General features: G+C 59.1%; 3 protein-coding genes across 3 annotated transcripts; 1 reads left to right on the top strand and 2 right to left on the bottom strand.

The window, feature by feature from the left end:
- Nucleotides 1-625: 625 nt before the first annotated feature.
- CKAP2L (cytoskeleton associated protein 2 like) lies at nucleotides 626-5,168 on the top strand. Its single transcript, XM_057398571.1, has 7 exons — nucleotides 626-1,203; nucleotides 1,412-2,412; nucleotides 2,738-2,930; nucleotides 3,561-3,716; nucleotides 4,177-4,240; nucleotides 4,552-4,690; nucleotides 4,782-5,168. Exons 1-7 carry the CDS (start codon nucleotides 1,108-1,110, stop codon nucleotides 5,023-5,025), a joined length of 1,893 nt encoding a protein of 630 aa, XP_057254554.1. The 5' UTR covers nucleotides 626-1,107; the 3' UTR covers nucleotides 5,026-5,168.
- A 1,317-nt stretch (nucleotides 5,169-6,485) lies between these two features.
- On the bottom strand, nucleotides 6,486-10,082 carry LOC130593427 (cytosolic purine 5'-nucleotidase-like). Its single transcript, XM_057398570.1, has 18 exons — nucleotides 9,942-10,082; nucleotides 9,532-9,605; nucleotides 9,331-9,448; nucleotides 9,158-9,253; nucleotides 8,985-9,076; nucleotides 8,837-8,894; nucleotides 8,624-8,717; nucleotides 8,438-8,491; nucleotides 8,283-8,366; nucleotides 8,118-8,159; nucleotides 7,933-8,040; nucleotides 7,775-7,841; nucleotides 7,533-7,703; nucleotides 7,327-7,378; nucleotides 7,177-7,237; nucleotides 6,920-7,096; nucleotides 6,702-6,791; nucleotides 6,486-6,619 (listed from the first exon to the last, which is right to left on the bottom strand). The coding sequence occupies exons 1-18, from the start codon at nucleotides 10,010-10,012 to the stop codon at nucleotides 6,560-6,562; spliced, it is 1,569 nt and encodes a 522-aa protein (XP_057254553.1). The 5' UTR covers nucleotides 10,013-10,082; the 3' UTR covers nucleotides 6,486-6,559.
- Nucleotides 10,083-10,926: 844 nt separating this feature from the next.
- On the bottom strand, nucleotides 10,927-16,847 carry SLC20A1 (solute carrier family 20 member 1; the record flags this gene model as incomplete). The annotated part of the gene is made up of 7 exons (XM_057398569.1): nucleotides 10,927-11,591; nucleotides 11,965-12,049; nucleotides 12,312-12,497; nucleotides 12,579-13,128; nucleotides 13,212-13,460; nucleotides 14,918-15,037; nucleotides 16,616-16,847. Coding segments are annotated over 7 exons (1,584 nt in total), but the record flags the coding sequence as incomplete, so codon positions are not given.
- Between the last annotated feature and the right edge of the window lie 1,093 nt (nucleotides 16,848-17,940).

Genomic DNA, 17,940 nt, shown 5'->3' with positions numbered 1-17,940 from the left:
ATCCGAGACCAGAAAGAGCAAAACAGTCCCTGGTACCAGGGCTCTGGAAAACACCACTAATATAACAGAAATTTGCAGAGAAGATTCATGATCTTTCATTCTGGCTTAGTATACCACTTGCATAGAGGACAATCATCTAACTCTCCGGGCTCTTTCATTACAGAAAAAAATCTGCACAGGCATTAATCTTCACTAATGGCTGAGCTGCAGGCCCCGGAGCAAGGGGTGGGAGAACCACACCACTGGCTGCATTTCAGGGAGGATGATGAGGGGAGCTGACAGCCAGCACTGCTCTCCCACCTCCCTGCTCTGCTCCCAGTGCCTGGGCAGCTGTGGGGCTGCAGCTCGCTGCAACACACTAAACTCTGGGGCGCTGCTGTGACCTGCAGTGTGTGACAGCAGCAGCGGGAGCCTCCAAACCTGCAGGCCCACTGCCTGCAGGAGCTGTTGCGCTTGCTTGTGTTGTCAGTGAAAGCCAGAAGTTTTGTGGCAACCTTGGGTGTCAGTCATAGAATCATGGAATAGTTTGGGTTGGAGGGGACCTTCAAAAGTCATCTAGTCCAACCCCTGCAATGAGCAGGCGCTTCATCTAGATCAGGTTGCCCAGAGCCACATACAGGATGGGGCATCCACCACCTCTCTGGGCAACCTGTGCCAGTGTTTTACCACCCTCACCGTACAGAATTTCTTTCTCACATCCAGTCTGAATCTTCCCTCTTTTAGTTTAAACCCATCACCCCTTGTCTGGTTACAACAGGCCCTGCTGAAAAGTCTCTTCCTATCTTTCTTATAAGCCCTCTTTTAAGAGCTGAGAGGCTGCATTAACATCTCCCTGGAGCCTTCTCCAGACTGAACAATCCCAATTTTCTCAGCCTTTCCTCACAGGAGAGATGCTCCATCCTTCTGATCGTTTTTGTGGCCCTTGTCTGGACTCTCTCCAACAGGTCCATGTCTTTCCTGTACTGAGGCCTCCAGAGGTGGATGCAGGACTGGTTTGTGCTGCTTTTTGGGTACAATATGGTACTTCCTTGATAGCTCTTTGGTTTCCAAAAGCTGCTTCTAGCTCCTGTGACTGAGACATCAGCGTTTTTGTGCCATAGTTGTTAAATGCCTGATATTTGTTTGACTTCCTACAGACCCTTTTTAAAGGACCAGACAAATCACCTGAATCCTCCCTTAGAACCAGTGTCTAAACTGCAGCATGTAAGTAGAAATCTTTTGAGTCTGGTTTTGTGTTTTGTGCTTGAAGGGAGTCTGGGCCAAACAGGGTCCCCAAATGAGGGTTGTGAGTTCCTGACCCCGAGCAGGGTCTGCAGCCTCTTGTGTTCCTGTTCTGTTGACAGGTGCTTTGTCACCCCTGGGCTGGCAGGGCTGGGGCAGGACTGACCTGAGGTTCACTTCTTGTCTCCAGGTCGACAGGAACAAGAAGGATGTTCCTGGAAACAAGGGGAAGGGTGATGGTGAAGTTGGTGCCAAACCCAAGTGGCATGCTGGCCATGCTGCACAGAAGTCTTCAAGCACGTCCCAGAGAGCAGTGGTGGCACATCCAGAGCAGCCAAGGAAGAGTGCAAAGCTTCCTGTGAGCCACCCCACACAGAACAGAGTGAGGCTCCCAGCTGCAAACTGTGGTCACCTAAATCCAGAAAGGACCAAGAAGCCTGTGCAGGAGACTGACCCCACTGCAGCACCTCTGACTGGAAGGGGCCACCCCTCTCCTGGGACAGCTTGCCCTCCAAATGAGGGTCTGGAGGACAGGCTGGTGTGCAACAAAGAAAACGACTGTGCACAGGCCTCCACACACTTGGCTCACAGGCAAAGCTCAGCCATAAAGCCAAGAGCAGTCACAGGCCCAAAGGACAGAATGAATAGCTGCCAGGTTAAGGAAGAGCCATTTGAGGATAAATTCAGGAAAACCCTGCTAGGCTCAAAGAGCATGTCTCAAAACCCAAGTACCAAAACTCGGCCGTTGCAGTCCCCTTGGCCACTCACTGCATCTACTCATTTGCTACCTAAAGGAAGGCAGCCCACAGAGAAGCCACCGCGCTGCACGTTTCCAGTGGGAAGTCTTGAGCACCAGAGTAGACCCCCTCAAATGAAAAGATCTCCCACAAAGCCTCTGGCCTCTGGCAGGCCCCAGGGCTCCACAAACCTGAACACCAGCCTGAAGCCAGGTGGCACTGTGCCGTGGCAAAGGTCCCTAGCTAAAGGGGAGGTGGATAGGAGGGGCATGAAGGTGGTGCCTCCCAGATGTGCAGCAGCATCCCAAGTGACAGTCCCCCAAAACCAGCCTTGCAGCACACAGGGCTCCAAAACTCAAGCAACTGAAGGCAATTTTAGGAGGAGAGACTTGCCAGAGGCAAGTGGCATACAGGCAAAGCGTGTTCCCAAGAACGTGTCAGCAGCAGATCGCAAGTAAGTAGCCGCTTTGGCCAGCTCTGTCCTTTCTTTAAACTCTCCTGTCCCCTGGAAGTGTTTAACTGGGTGAACCTGCACCAATCTGCTGAAAACGGGGTCTGAAGTCCCCTTACTTGTGAACTTGTGAGGCTGATGTCCCAGAAAAGAGGAGGGTGGGTTTGAGGTTCAGTGGTGCCTCGGGTTCGTCTGTGACCTGCTGAGGATAAATGTTCTCCCCAAGCTGCTGAAGTTGGCTAGAGGTAGATTCCCAGGGAAAACAGCAGCCTGGCAAGTGCTGGTGGTCTGCTGGGGTGGTGACAGTGATCCCTGGGTCCTTTGACAGGAAACAGCTGGAAGAGTGGTTGGCATCCAAAGGCAAGACGTACAAACGGCCACCTATGATGCTGCTCCAGAAAAAGGCAGTGAAGCTGCCCTGCAGAAATGTCAAGGAGAAAGAAAAGCAGGAGGAACTGGAGAAGCATTGCTTGGAGAAGATCAACGATGTATTAACTGAGTGCTTGAAGCTCATTGAGGAGGTGAGAATGGGAAAGAAGCTGCTTGGATGGGCTCCTCTTGCCCTGGAGCTTCCAGGGAGATGAGGGTAGGGCCACGTTCCCCCAACAGCACAGAGGGGGTTAGAGCAAATGTTCATGCGGGGCTGCAGTTGCCAGAGCGGTCACATCTCAAGTCCTCAAGGAGTTATGGATGGGCCAAAGGCATGCAGTGCGATGGGGAGGATACCTGGTCACGGGGGGGCATGTGTGTGTCACTGCTGGTGTCTGGCAGGGGACTCTGCAGCAGGAGCTTCTGCAGCAGCAACCCAGGCTGGCTGAGCCGGCTTGAGGCATGTCCCTGGGGGACATCACAGCCAGTGTGCAGCATCACCTCTGGGAGCATTGACCACCAGCCCTGCTCTGGGGTTTGGTGACTCTGTTAGTGCCAGCACTGAGGAACTTATCCCTCTGAAATACCAGACTAATTTTACAAAGGGTAAAATTGAGGCAGGAAAATTATTACATGTCCCCAGTCGTATTGAAGAGCTGCCCCTTCAGACCCTCCCTTCGCTAGCGAGCACTGGGAGAGTGGTTGTGCACCGGCAGCTTCCTGGTGCACACCACCGGCCCTTGCAATTGACGCTTGCCTCTGAGACCTTGCCCTTCTCACAGGGTGTTGAGACCGAGGAGGTCTTGGAGGTGCTGTCTCATGTGCCCCAGGCAGAGAAATTTGCCAACTTCTGGATCTGCAAAGCGAAACTGCTCGCCCGGAGCGGCCCCTTTGATGCGGCAGGGCTGTACAGAGCTGCGGTCTGTGCTGGCGCTGTGGTAAGTGAGGCGCATCTCTCCGGTAGCTCCCTGCAGGAGCACATTTCCTCCAGATCCCAAGGTTGGATTCTGGGATGACTTTAGCAGCACCAGACACTTGTGAGAAAAAGCCCTTTAGAGCTTCCGATCCCACTTTGGCTTCACTTAGCCCAGCCAGCAGGTCTGTGCAGGTGGGAATGGGGCCAGGAAGCATATGCACCCTGTGCTGTGTTGGAGCTGTAGCTGGAAGTGATGTGCCAGCAGCTCAGTGCTGGTCTGGGTGGCACAACTGCAGCATGTGGTGGGGTTTGTGGCTGAGCCTGTGTGCTGACAGCTCACCCTTGGAGAAGGGGAATCCTGCAGCTTTTTGCCACTGTCTCCAGCATGGATGAAGCAAAAAGCTTTTCTCCTATTTGGTTGTAACTCTGGTCTCCATTAGCAAGTCAGGCCTGCCTTGACGTACACTCTGCTTTCCCTGCAGCCGCTGCAGGAGCTCAGAGAAGTTGTCCTTAATATCCTGAAGACTGCAGACCAAATACCAGAAGGTAATGTGTGCATGTGAGGCCACTGGAGCATGGGCAGGCTGGGGTTCTCTGGTTGCTGCAGGCAGGGAAGCAGCACGGTTTGCACTCTATCCCAGCACCCTTGGCTCTGATGGAGACTGAGTGTTGTGAAAGTCCAGAGTTTCAATATGAAAAGTGGGGTGAGATTTCTCTGCCAGGGCTGGGGATGGGCCTGGCCCAGCAAAACTCTGTAGTGAGATGCCCTTGCTGTGGCCGGAGCATGTTCTGCTCCCTCCCTGTCTGCCCTGTTCTACCCTCTCTGCAACTGTGCTGCCGTTTGCCTCTCCCGTCAGGGGAAAAGTCACAGCCAGGTCCTGAGGAGCCCAAGAGCCCAAGCAAGAGGCAGCACGTGGCAGTGACTCCCTGCCTGCCAGGCAGGTCCCTGACCAGTCTGCCTGCTTCAATCAAGTTACAGGTTACCTCTGTACCCAGGTAAGGCTGAGCTGCCTGCTCCTGGCAGCAAACACCCGTGTGCCCGTGCTCACTTCAGGGTTTACCTAAAGGCCTCTTGTCTTCTGTGCAGAGTAAAGGAGCTGCTGCAAGGCCCAGAGCTGAAATTCCTGACGCCTGTGCGGCGCTCAGCGCGCATAGAGCGGGTTGGGAGCTGCTACCCGGAGCTGCTGAGGGACCATGACCCTGTGGTGTCGTCCCTCAGTGAAATCCTGGATGCTGAGGAGGAGACCCAGTTCTTCTTCCGGAAAAACAAGGCTTTGCCGGAGGTGGCGGAGCTGGAGGGGCTGAGCTTGTACCCCCCTGAGAGCTGCTGAGGGCTTCCCAGCAGGGTGCAGGCTTTTTGCTGCCCTGCACTTCACAGACTCCTCTTGTTGCCTATCAACTGTAAATATGTATGTGTTGTACATGATAAGCCTGTTTTAAATATATAAGCACTGTTCTAAATAAATTCTCTGTGTGGATTCAATGTGGGGTGGGGCAGGGGGGTGTCCCCTGGGCCTGCCTGTGGCTGCTTAGCTGTGATTTTTCCTGCAGTAGGATGTCAGTCTGGCTGTGGGGCACCTCCTGGGTTCAGAGACTGGTTTGGCATGAGGGGACCTTAAAGCTCCTCCAGCTCCAACCCCTGCCACAGGCAGGGACCCTTTCCACTGGAGCAGCTTGCTCCAAGCCCCTGTGTCCACTCCGGCCTTGAACACTGCCAGGGATGGGGCAGCCACAGCTTCTCTGGGCACCCTGTGCCAGCGCCTCAGCACCCTCACAGGGAAGAGCTTCTGCCTAAGAGCTCATCTCAGTCTCCCCTCTGGCAGGTTCAAGCCATTCCCCCTGGCCTGTCCCTACATCCCTTGTCCCAAGCCCCTCTCCAGCTTTCCTGAAGCCCCTTCAGGCACTGGAGCTGCTCTCAGGTCTCCCCTTCAGGAGCCTTCTCTTCTCCAGGCTGCCCCAGCCCAGCTCTCTCAGCCTGGCTCCAGAGCAGAGCTGCTCCAGCCCTTGCAGCAGCTCTGTGGCCTCCTCTGGCCTCGCTCCAACAACTCCAGGCCCCTCTTGTGCTGCTGCCCCAGAGCTGGATCTGGGCTGCAGGGGGGGGCCTCCCCAGAGCACAGCAGAGTCCCCTCCGTGACCTGCTGCTCACTCTCTGGGGGAGCAGCCCCATTTGCAGTGCCCCATAGCAGCCCCCAGCCACCCCCAAGGGCTGTCCCCCACCCTGACACAGGCAGCTGCTGAGGCTGGCACCATTTTCCCTGTGTTGAGGAGGTGAAAGGGAGCCCTGATGTCATCTCCTGGTCTTCAGCAAGCAGTGATCGATCCTGTCCTCAGCCCCTCCTTTTGCCTCCTCTCAACATAGCCACCATCAGCATTGGCTCATCATCTTTATTGAGAAACGTTGATGCTGGGAAAAGCCTTGGAGCAGCATCAGGGTGTCCCAGCACGGGCTTGGCTCCGGCCTGAGGCTCCCAAGGGGGTGCAGGGCACCGCTGGTGGGCAGCACTGCCCTCAAAGCTGCCACCCTCAGCCAGGGGCTTGCACTTGCCTGCGTTTTCCTTCAGAACAGCCAATTCTACATCTCCGTTGTGCAAGAGTTTGAGTATCTTATAAATAGGAAAGGGCAGAGGGAGAGGAGGGCCGGGGAAGGGGAAGGGAACCCTGGGGAGCAGCAGTCGCCTCCAGAGCCCAGTGCTGCACCACCGATGGTGCAGGGGGGTCCAGGGACACCCCCAGCGGCTCTCCCAATGCTGGGAGGAGCTGGGGCTCCCGGGAAGCCACAAGTGAGAGCAGGAGCCCCAGGCAGCCCAGGGCCACCAAAGACCTTCCTGGGGGCGGCAGCTCAGCAGCCGCTGGTGTGGGGTGGGCTCAGGCTTCTCCATCATCCTCCTCCTCCTCCCCGCTGGAGTCCTGGGGGACAGCAGCAACCTGAGGCCAACGTGAGGGGTCAGTGGGCACAGCACCAGGGTGTCAGTGCTGGGAATCCTATGGCCTCATCCCTGCGCCTCACCTGCGGGCTGGGGTGGCCATGCTGGGCCAGGGCCGTGCTGGCCTCCCCCGTGTCCCCACGGCCGTGCTCCACCGTGGACTCGTGAGCCATCTGTGTGTGGAGGGGCTTTGAGAGGGGCCGGCCCCCAGCAGCCAAGGGCTTGGTGCCCACCCAATGCCTCCCCCAGGGAAACTGAGGCACGGTGGGTGAGCGGTGGGGGGGGGCTGCGAGCGGCTCACCAGGACTGGGGGGGCCCGGAAGAGGTAGCTGAAGGGGTAGTAGAGGAAGTTGATGAAGGAGGCGGCGTAGAGGTCTGCGTAGCGCATCAGCTGGCTGGCGAAGAGCGTCTGGCGCGAGCCGCAGCGGAAGAGGCTGCCCATCTTCCCGTAGCACATGTCCATCTCGTGCGTGACTTTCTGCGGGTGCAGCGGGATCAGGGCACCCAGCGCCGTGGCAGCGGTGGGTACAGGAGCGCGCTGCTGTCCCCGGGCATCACCTGGATCCGACGCTTGATGGAGCTGATGTCCGGGCGCTCGCTGCTGCCGCTGTCCAAGTGCCTGCAGTGGGACAGACCCGGCTGGAGGGTCCCCCCATGGGTGCCCACACCCCCCTTCTGCTTCCCCCAGCCTGCCCCATGCCCACTTACTGGTACAGCTCCGCGAGGAATAGATCCAGGCTCCGCAGCTCCTCAAACAGCTCTGCAAGCGCAATGGGTCCGGCTCAGCACAGGCAGCATCCCCACTGCCCGACACAACCAACACGGGCTTGTCCCACTGGGGCTGGTCTGGCCATCATGGCAGGGGGGGAAGGAGGCTCGAGCCCCCCTCCCCAGTCCTCCCAAGCTCTGCTCACCACTCTTCTCCGTCCAGACCTGCAGCTCGCGCGCCAGCTCGGGCACCACCAGGAAGGTTCGCCAGCCCTGCCGCTTCTTGGACTTGAGGATGTCTCCGAAGATGTGGTCGCCCATGTAGAGGATTTCCTTGCCCTTCACGCCCAGCAGGTCACACACCATGTCCGAGGAGCCTGCGAGAGCCAGGCATCAGGGCGTTGGCGCAGGCGCATCCCCCCCGGGCTGCCCATGGAGTCCTGCTCACCGCCAGAGTAGACGGCGCAGTGCTGGAGGGGGCCCGTGTATGTCCCGATGCGCAGCTTCCCCGTGTCCTGCGAGACAACAGCAGCCCAGGAACCGTCACTGGTGCCCGTCCTGGGGTCAATCCACCCTGCGGTGCCCCAACCTGCCCCGCGGCCCCACCGTGTTGACTTGGCGCAGGACGGTGCCCTCGGCAAAGAAGAGTGGTTTGCGGGTGTCCACCACGATCAGATCAAAATAGGATCTCCAGGGGCGCTGTGCGGTCCCAGCCTGGCAGGGGGGTGTCAGCAAGGGGCTGCGTGTGGCACCCCACAATGCCCTACACCTCCTGGGGAGGACAGACTCACCTTGTCCCCATCGCTGAAGTCGAACAGGTAGGACATAATGGCCTGCAGAGACACCCAGCATCGTGCCCCTGTCAGCCCCCAGCCTGTGCTGTACCCCCAGGGTGGGACACACAGACACACACAGACACACACACACACACACACACACAGTCCCCCCCCGCTCACATCGGTATAGTTGTAGTCGCTGTTGGTGGCCAGGAAAACCTTCCCCACCTCCTTCATGCGGCTCAGCAGCAGCGGTACACGGGGCTGGCGAGAGGCAAGTCAGCACAGGGGGACCCGGGAGGGGTCCCAGGAAGCGGGGGTCCACAGACACTCACGTCCTTCACCACATATTTCTCCAGGTTCTCCAGAGTCTTCTCCTTCAGGCAGCCCTGCAGAGGGGACGTGGATGGGGGGGGGGGGTCTGGCAAACACCATCCCAGGTGTGGGGGGGGCATCCTCAGGGCCCTCAGCACCTCCTCCACCAGTAAAGCCCCCCCCCGGACCCCTGCTGCTGCCCTCACCAAGAGGTGGACGTGGTCCATGGCCTCGCGCACGTCCTGGAACATGCTGCGGAAGGACATGAAGAGGTTCCCGTGCTTGTAGCCAGTGTCACAGCTGCAATGGTTGGGAAAATGGAGGTGGGGGGGAGAATGTGAAGGGGCTGCTCTTCCAAGTGAGAGTCCCCCCAACCCCTCCCCAGTACACCAGGTTCCGCCCCCCCATCTCCTTCTTACTTGATGTATCTGGAGCAGTTGGTGAAGAAGTCCACGAGGCAGGCATAGAGATGGGCCTCTGTGGGGGAAAGGGATGAGGAGGGGCATGGGGGCTGGGTAGCAGCACCCACCGTGGTGGGGGGGCTCATGGTGGGGATGCCTCACTCACCTGTGAGGTTGAAGAGGGTGTTGAGGATGTGGAAGCGCTTCATGTCATCCCTCTGGATGAACTTGTTGGGGTAATAGTGCAGGATTTCGGCCCTGGGGAGGGAGCAAGGAGCTGCAGCCTGCACCAAGGGCCCCCCGGCACCCCCATCCCTGTGGGCTCCCAGCCTCACTCACCCCTTAAGGAAGCGGAAGCCATGGGCACAGACCAGCAGGTTCCCGTGGGAATCCACCTTCAGCAGGTTCCCATACAGGGCATCGAACACGAGACCCCTGCGTGCACACCCCATCAGCGGGGGGGTCCCGCCCGTGACACCCCCCCCACACTCACCCCCTCGAGCACCCCTCACCGTGTGGGGAAGGTGGGGTCGTATTTGTAGGCGAGGATCTCGGGGGGGTACCCGATGGATACGAGGTGCTGCAGCAGCAGCGCAAAGGCCAGCTCCTCGTAGTCGGGGGACTTGTACACTGTACATGGGGGCAATGGGGGGTGTGGGCAGGGGATGGGGGGGGTCACCCCACCCCACCCCCTCCAGGGTCCCCAGACCCACTGGCCAAGGTGTAATCCATGTCGAAGCCGAAGCATTTGATCTTCTCCAGCGCCAGGCTCCGGTTCACAAAGATCCTGGGGGTGATGGGAGGGTTACGGGGGGGGGAGGGTAGGGCTGGAGGTGGCATGAGGAGGGGATGGGGACCGGCCCCCCTTCTCCCCCATCCCTGGACAAGGGCCCCAAAGTGAGTTACTGGAGCAGAAAAATGGGCTTTTGAGCTGGAAATGGAGCCGGAGGGGGGGCACTAAGGGGGGTGGTGACCCCCGTGTTTGCCTCCCCGACCCGGCAGTATTACATGGGGGCCCCCAGGGCCTCTGTCCCCTCCTCACCCCCTAAGGTCCTTCCCTCATCTCCTGCACCCCCTCCCAGTGCCCCCCCTTATCCCCGTGCCCCGCGGCTCCCGGTCCCACCGGTGCAAGCAGTCCCTCCGCAGCGCCCGGGGGTCTCCCGGCCCCGGGCCGCGCTCCCCCTCGCTGCCCATTGCCGCCGCTTCGGGCCGGCGCCTGCGGCCGCCGCCGCTTTAACGAAGCCCCGGGGACCGCCCCGACCCTGCCCCCGGCCCGGCCCCCCCCCCCCCCCCCCCCGGCGCAACAGTCGGGACGGGACCTGGGGCACCACGGGGTGGGGACCCCCACAGTGGAGAGGGGGGAACCCCCAGTGCCCTTCCATGGGGCAGCGCCCCCCGGGCAACCACAACAGGGGCTCCCCCTCCCCAGCCCCCCCGCGGTGCCCCCCCCCGGCGCCGGTGTTTGCCCGACGGTAGCGGGGGGCGACCGGCGGCAAATCATTAACCGGGGTCAAGGACCGGCCCCGCTGCCGCCCCGATGGGCGCCGCGGGGAGGGGCTGGCGCCGGGGACCCTGCCCGGCACCGCACACCGGAGGGACGGGACCCGCGTCCCAGTGCCCGCGGGAAATGGGCACAAGGCGGGGGGTCAGAGCCCCGCGGGGATGCTCCATCCCTTCACCGCAGGGAGCCCGGAGGTACGAAGCTGCCCCCCAAGGCCCGGGGCCAGCCGCGGTCCCGCCGCAATCACCGGCTGCTCTTGCAACACCCCGGGGTGACGCGGGTCCCAGTGCACGGCCCTGACCGGGGCTGGGATCGGAGGGTGGGAGGGAGCATCCGTAGGATGGGGACATGGAGCTGGCATGGGGCTGGCAACAGGCAGTCAGGAACAGACACCCCCCCAACACACACCCCAGGTGTGGGGCACTGATAAAACCCCCCCGGGCTGTTTAGACGCAGTCCCATCACACCATGAGAGATGTGGGGCTCTTATCAGGCAGCCAAGTCCCTGCTCCCTCCCAGGGCACAAGGCCAAGCAGAAGCCATGGGGCAGGATGTGAGTGACAGGGGCAGGACACTGGGCCATCACCCCCCAGCACAGAGGCACCGCTGGCGTACGAAGGAAACCTTTATTGAGTCCGAGGTAGCAGCGCGGGGGGGGGAAAGGGGGCAGGGGCTGCCCCCCAGGGGATGGTTGGGCAGCAGCTGGTGTCCACACCACGACAGCAATGGAGGCAAAGCTGAACACAGCACAGCCCAGGGGGGGAAGGACACCCCCAGGCCCTGCCCTGGGGGGCAAGGACCAGCCCCAGTCCTTACTGAAGGAGGAATCACTGCCAGGGGACCTTAATAACTCATTAAAATGAAGAGAAGTGGCTTCCCATAACTGCTAATCTACCGCTACAGCGCGGCAGGGGAGTCACGGTGGGGGCAGGCGCTGCCCCCAGCAACTGAGCTCCAGGACACGGCCATTAGAAAACAAACATAAAGATACTTCAGTGACAACACAGGGCAGGACTGCAGCAGCCCCAGAGGTGACGATGGCCCTGGCGGGATGAGCCCCCAGCTCCCGGGGCAGGGGCAGCAGCAGGAGCGGCGCGAGCACCCATGTCCTCACATCTTGAGCACAGCGAACTTGAACACAGCCATGATGGCAGCGCTGATGAGCCCCGAGATGGGCACGGTGACGAACCAGGCCATGAAGATGTTGCGGAAGAGGCGCCAGTCCACGGCCTTCCTGGAGCGTAACCAGCCCACCGAGACCACCGAGCCCACCTGCATGGGGACCACGCTCAGCACTGCCCCAGAGCCCAGGGACCATGAGGGGAACCCCACCAAGCCCAGTGAGGAGCTGCCACACTGAGCAGGACCAGGGCACTGTAGCACCCCCATTCCCACAGCCACTTGGCAGAGCCCAGAGCTCCATGAAAGGGGTTTTGTCCTTCCATCACTCCTCTGAGTGTCCCTGCACCCAGCGACTCCCCCCCTCCAGGCTTGGGCAGCCGCTGCCCCCCCACATTGAGATGCAAATGGCAGAGCTGGGAACTGAAGGGCAGCCAGGTCCAGGGCCTCCTGCCCAGCTCAGCCTGGTTAGTGCCAGGCTGGGGGGAGATGAGCTTGCCCCCAGCTGAAGCTGGTCCCTACCTACCTTGCAGTGGGTGGTGCTGATGGGGAGGCCAACATTGGAGGCAATCACCACTGTCAGGGCAGATGCCAGCTCGATGCTGAAGCCACTGCAAAGACACAAAGCGCATGAGAAGCAGGGCACCGGCTACACCCTTCACTGCCCAGCACCCAGCAAGCTCCTCACTTGGCTCTCCAGACCCCCACAGTGACCCCTCCAAGGGGTGCAGAGGGGGCATTACAGGGCCATGCTCACCCCAACTCCACCATCCAAGCAGTGACACCCCCAAGAGAGAAGGGGGAGGGCTTCAGGAGCAGGATGCAGCTTCAGGGCTGCCTGAAGCCTCTCCCTGCCCCACGGCAAGGCCTTACCTTGATGGTGTGATGGGTGTCAGGTCCTTCCCCATAGTCTGGATGACTCTCCTTCCCCAGACCCACAAGCCGATGCAAATCCCTGCACCCCCGTAGAGCAACAACCAGAAGGGAGTTGCCACTGTGGTAGCCACATCGTTTGTCTCATAGACCAGGTAGAGTGCGACCAGGGGCCCTATGGCATTGCTGGAAGGGAAAGGAGATCTGGTCTAGAGGGCCAGATGCTCAGGCCAAGAAAGGCACCAGCAACCCGCTGATCCAACTGACCTGACATCATTGCCACCATGAGCGAAGGAGCCGAAGCAGGCTGTGAGGATCTGCAAGAACTGGAAGAGGAGGGACACCTCAGGCTTGTCCTGGTCCTGCCATTCCTCCAGGGAGCCGCTGCTGCCCTTGCGGTCACCGATGCCCATCTCCGCCTGGGCCGTGTTTAGGTCCACGTCCGCAGCCGGCTGGGCATCAGCCACCGCGTTGCAGTAGCTGGTGTAGCTGTCCATGCGGACCCTCTTCTTGGTGTCCGCCACGGGCCACGTCAGCTTCTCCATGTCCTCAGTGTCCCTGGCGCGGAGCGAGTCCAGAGGCATGCCGCAGATGGCCATGGTGTAGGAGGTGTAGCTGTTGTTGCGCCGCAGCGGCTTGTCCCCTGAGTCCCCCATGCAGTCCCCCATCTTGGCCAAGTGCAGTTTGTGCAGCAGCTCCTTGTAGAGGCCCGAGTCCTTGTGCACGGTGTGGTACTGGTATTGCCCGCTGGAGCTCAGCTGGTGGCCCACAGCCTGGTTGAACTGGACTAGGTTCCCATTGGGCAGCCGCACGGCTCCTGACAAGGGACATGGCCTGGGCTGAGCACCCTGGGGTGGGGGGAGACCGCCCAGCACCCCCATAGCACCCCCCAGTACTCACCACTGTCGATGCTCGTCTCCTTCAGGTCAAGGCTGGGGAGCTGCTCCTGCTCCGAGGCCTCCTCCAGGTCCCCCAGGTTGAAGGAGACCGTCCTGTCCTCCACCGGGGCTCGCTGGGGCACAGCCAGCCCTGCATCAGCCACAGGGCTCTTGGCATCGCCCAGAGGCACCTTGGGCTCCTCCTGCTCCTCCTTGGGGCTGATGTTCTTCTCCATCAAGGGGCTCTCAGAAGGACTCGACTTGATTTCTCCTGCGAAGGGAGGCAGCTGGAATCAACCCCTTTTCCATCACTGCACCCAAGGCCAGGAGCCAGCACATGGCCCTCGCCATGCATATTTATGGTGGCTAAATAAAATTTACAGCTTCGCCCCATCCTGAACTTTGGAAGCTGCTGGGCAGTCGCACCTTGGCCCAGGCACAGCAGCCAAACAGTCACAAGCCAACTCATCTCCTATTTATAGACCCCCACCACCCACACGGGGTGTGGTAAGCACCATTATGGGGCTTTTATGCCCATTTTTCCTATGGCAGAAGCTCCTCTTTGAGCCATGTTTGTCCCATCCCCAGTTCCCGGCAGCCGTGGGATGCTCTGGACCCGCTCCTGGAGTGGCTGTGACCCCTGGAGCCAATGGGAAGGTCCCCAGAGAACCTGGCCCTGCCAGCCCATCAGCTCCAGCCAGCCCGGGCTCTTCTCCAGCTCCCACTGGAGGGTGACAAACCCAAACAGGAGCTGGTCCCCACCTCCCGAGGGCAGCCTGGTTTCCTGTCCCACTGGAAAAGCCAAACTACAGCACCAAGCCCTGGAAACTGAGGCTGTTCCTCCCCCTCTACCAGGAAAAGCATGTTTTTCTCCAGGTGAAAACATGAGGTCAGCTCCTTCGTACAACAACAAAAATCACCTCCTGGTCACAAACATGACCTGTACCCAGAATGCTTGCTCACTGCAAGGGCCAGGCTGTGGCCTCCAGCCCCTCAGCCTGCCATCAAGCCCCTGCAGCGATGCTCTCCTTGCAGTTAAGGCAAAGCTCAAAACAGCTGGAAGATTGTCAAAGGCTGCCGTAAAGCTGTTAGTCACACCCCAGTTACACCAGTCTGACAAGGACACTGGTTATCCCTCATCTCCAACACCTCGGGTCCCGCAGCCTGCAAGCGACATTTATATGCAAGACCACACACGACTCCAGGATTGCTGCCGGCGCTTCCAGGAGGCAGAGCTGGGGACTGACTGCTCTTTTGGATGCCTTTCAATTGATGTTTTTGCTCCAGGGAAAGGATTTCATCAGCTTACACAGCTTTAAACTTGTGATCTGCATCTGCCAGGCCAAAGATTGATCAGCAGGTACAGGGAGGATTAAAGGTTACACCGGTTAGCAGGCAGGTTGTCTCCAGCCTTCTTCTCTCCTCTATTAAAGGGCAATCAAGCTGTTTGGTATCTGCTGCCATCCTGCATAGTTCCAGGGGAGAAGCCAGCAGCCAGGTACCAGCACAAGGGCTCCTGTGAGGGGCCTCGGGGAGCAGCAGGGCCCAGCTCCATGAGATGGGCCCCAGTGACTCAGGGTTTGCAGAGCAGCTTAAGTGATAACCGAAGCTGAGGAGCCCCTGCTAATAACAGCCCTGCAGCTAATGAGATCTCCCGCTGGGAACAGAAGTTGGTTAGTCCGAGGGTGCCCTTCCCCAAGGGATTGCAAAGACAGAGGTGTTACTTACGTTCAATTTTCTTCTTCATTCTCGGACATACAAAGAACCAGATGACGAGAGCACAGACAACAGCACTCCCCGCCGAAATTAGGAGGATACCCCACAGAGGAAGTTTGTCAAAGAACAGCACTAGGAAATAAAACAACGGATCTTTGAAAACCTCCAGGCAAAAGCCTCCTCCACATATGACTTTGCTCTTCCCAGCAAGGGGACTCCATCACCTGCATCATCCCTGAGCTAATTTACCTGCTAAGGAGAAATGCTGCTGGAATGCCAGCACTAAACCCACACAGGACACACACACTCCCCCCCCCACCCCGTTACAATCTCCCCCCCTCCACGAGCTCATCTATCACATGTGCAGACACTTTCCCTCCCTCTCCTGCAGGCAAACACAGCTGGGGGCTGGTGTGAGCCCGGAGGCTCCTCACAGCCCTTGTCTCCTCCCTTGCTGCAATGTCAAAGCACTCCTGTGGCTGCTGCAGTGACTGCACCGCATCCCTGGCCGGGGGGGAAGACACACATACGTGGGACAGGTAGGACCAGGGCTGCACCCCCCCAGAGCCCCAGGACACTGCTTGCTATGGGGGGGGAAGTCTCCTGCTGCCAGGAGCTCCAGCAGAGGCAGCCAAGGTGCTGGGTGACCCACTTAGAAGAGCTCTCACAAGCGGTGTGACTTTTAGCACCACTTTGGCACTGCACAGCCCACTGCAGACCCTGGGTGAGTACCGGGTGCCTGTGACCACTGAGCTCCTGCAGGCAATAACTCACTGCTCCACCGCCAGCACATCACTGCTGCACCCACATTCCTGGCTCTCTGCTTGCACCAGCCCCTGCACTGGAGCAGCACCGAGCTCACCCAGCCCTCCTGCAGCTGAGCCGAGGATAAACATGCACCCACCTCCCGGGTGCCAAGTGATAACGTGACCTCGGGGCAGCAGCGGTGCCCTCAGCAGCTCCCCAGGCTGGGAAGCCAAGGGAAGGGGATGCTGACATCCCTGCTTTCCAACCACTGTTTACAGACAGACCTGGCACTAACTGCCCTCACCCCACCTCCAGCGGCTCCTCCACAACAGGAAACGCGGGTTCAGACCAACAACAGCTCGTGCCAAGACACCCCGGCGACGGAGGTTACGGAGCCTCCATCTCCACAGGCAAAGCCACCTTCCCCTGCCAAGCCCTCTCCTATCCCTGCCCACATCCTGTCCCCTACAAGACAACATCCAAACAAGCATTGCAATTTGGCTTTTCAAACTGCAGCACAAACTCATCTTCTCGGAACAGGTGCCAGCTCCTCTCACCAGGGATAATGAGTTTGCTCACAGGACAGGAGGATGAGGAGGCACAGCCCCCATCCCTACTCCTATAACCTTGCTACTGGCAGCCTGAGGGGTCTCTCCAGCAGCAGGCAGGTACCCGAGTTTTAGCCCAGGTAAAAGAAGGGGAAGGGTCCTGTTATCTGCCATGCCTGGGAAGTCTAAGGAGAAATGCCTGGAGGGGTTTAGTTTGAGCAGGCCTCTTTGGCTGGGCAACTATCTAGCCCAGACTCAGCGCACGCTAGCCTGCAGCCTTCCGAAACCGGCACAGGCCAGCCGCCTTCTAGGAGATTTCAGCCCTGTAAAGCAAAAAAGGGGTAAATCGTGCATTTAATGGAGGTTTTGTAACAGGTTCATAAATTCAGGTGCAAGCGTTCTGACGGGTACTTACAAGGGGCACCAGTATACATGATGGAGAAGAGGTTGATCCACACAGTACAGGCGTAGAAGACGGGCAAAGCTCGCAAGCCGTTGGGGACAGGATCAGCCTGGAAAACACAGAGCACTGCTGCAGAAAGCTGGACCTTGAGGGCTGCCCAGCAGCCAAGAAGCAGCCCCTTTCCCAAAAGGGAGCTGTTGCCTTGGGTCAGCTGCTGACAGCAGCTCCAAACACCAGGCTCCCGCTCTCAACGGCTCCTCAGGAGTCACCCATGGAGCTGCCACTGTCAGCCATGAGGTGACCCAGGGCAGGACCAGCCGAGCATCCCAAGTCAAGGCTTTTACCTCAGTCCAGCTGACTTGGACAAAAGAAAAGCTCCCCATTACCCACAAAGCAGCTTATTTGGGCACATACCTACATAGAAAGGCCCTCACCCGAGCAGCAGGAGCACTTAATCTCTGCTGCTGCCCAGCAATCAGAGCCTAGTGCTGGTACAAACACACTGAGCCTTTCTGAAAGCCAAGCAGGAGGGAGCAACTGGACTATTCAGGTCCAGGACGAAGCATGACAGGGCCAGCCTGGCTCAGAAAGGCCAGTTACACAAGGAGACTGTGACAGCAGCGATGCTGAATTGTTTTACAAGGGCTGCCAGGTAAGGGCCAGCAGCAATAAGATCTTAACATCTCCAGGGTTAGAAACACAGCCAAGACCTCAAACAATTTCAGGTAACCTCAAGCATGCAGAACAAAACACTGGAACTCCTCTGGATGGAACTGGCTGGATGTCCCTGCTCTGCACTGGCAGCATCCTGCACTCCAGGACCATCACCATCTGAAATATGAGGTCTAAAGCTGCCACCTTCATTTCAAGCACTTTTGGGTGCCCAATTCCTCCACCTGGGCTTTCAGACACTCCCAGCAGCAGGTGCTTGTTTCCACAAGCTGCACCTCACTTTACCTGGGGCACCAGGTGGGAAGAACACCCAGTTCCCACAATCTGGCTGTTCTGGCTTCACAAAAGCTGCTGCCATTGCCTTTATCTGCAGCCTGACACAAGAGAAGGTGCAGCCCTGCACCAGGACTTAGGAAAAGCCTGAGGAGCAGCTCTGACCTTCCCAGCTCCGGGTTACTTCACCACTTGGAAACCACAGGAGATGCCTGGCCCAGATGTTTTAGAGGAGGTAAAGAGACAAATCCTCACACACACACACACACACACACCAGACTCTGCTTTGAGGAACAGCTACAGATCTCATTCTCCCATCCCTTTGGCTCCTCTGAAGGGCTCACCCAAGTGCCAGCACAAGGATGGATGGGCCTGGAGAAGTTCTGGGGCAC

Source organism: Pezoporus wallicus, unplaced genomic scaffold (assembly GCF_028554395.1).
Source record: "Pezoporus wallicus isolate ANWC-B61680 ecotype Strahan unplaced genomic scaffold, APGP_CSIRO_Pwel_v1 contig_12997, whole genome shotgun sequence".
In the NCBI taxonomy this organism is placed as follows: domain Eukaryota; kingdom Metazoa; phylum Chordata; class Aves; order Psittaciformes; family Psittacidae; genus Pezoporus; species Pezoporus wallicus.
The sequence above is the reverse complement of the archived record's forward strand: the minus strand, read 5'-3'. Positions and strand labels throughout refer to the sequence as shown.

What these genes read in the sequence shown, in the direction of transcription:
- LOC130593427 (XM_057398570.1), bottom strand. Translation starts at nt 10,012, where the DNA reads ATGGGCAGCGAGGGGGAGCGCGGCCCGGGGCCGGGAGACCCCCGGGCG. An exon ending in CGGAGGGACTGCTTGCACCG is followed by an intron (nt 9,606 to 9,941) that starts GTGGGACCGGGA and finishes CATCACCCCCAG; the next exon opens with GATCTTTGTGAACCGGAGCC. An exon ending in TGGACCACGTCCACCTCTTG is followed by an intron (nt 8,492 to 8,623) that starts GTGAGGGCAGCA and finishes TCCCCTCTGCAG; the next exon opens with GGCTGCCTGAAGGAGAAGAC.
- CKAP2L (XM_057398571.1), top strand. Translation starts at nt 1,108, where the DNA reads ATGCCTGATATTTGTTTGACTTCCTACAGACCCTTTTTAAAGGACCAG. An exon ending in CAGTGTCTAAACTGCAGCAT is followed by an intron (nt 1,204 to 1,411) that starts GTAAGTAGAAAT and finishes TCTTGTCTCCAG; the next exon opens with GTCGACAGGAACAAGAAGGA. An exon ending in CAGGTTACCTCTGTACCCAG is followed by an intron (nt 4,691 to 4,781) that starts GTAAGGCTGAGC and finishes TCTTCTGTGCAG; the next exon opens with AGTAAAGGAGCTGCTGCAAG.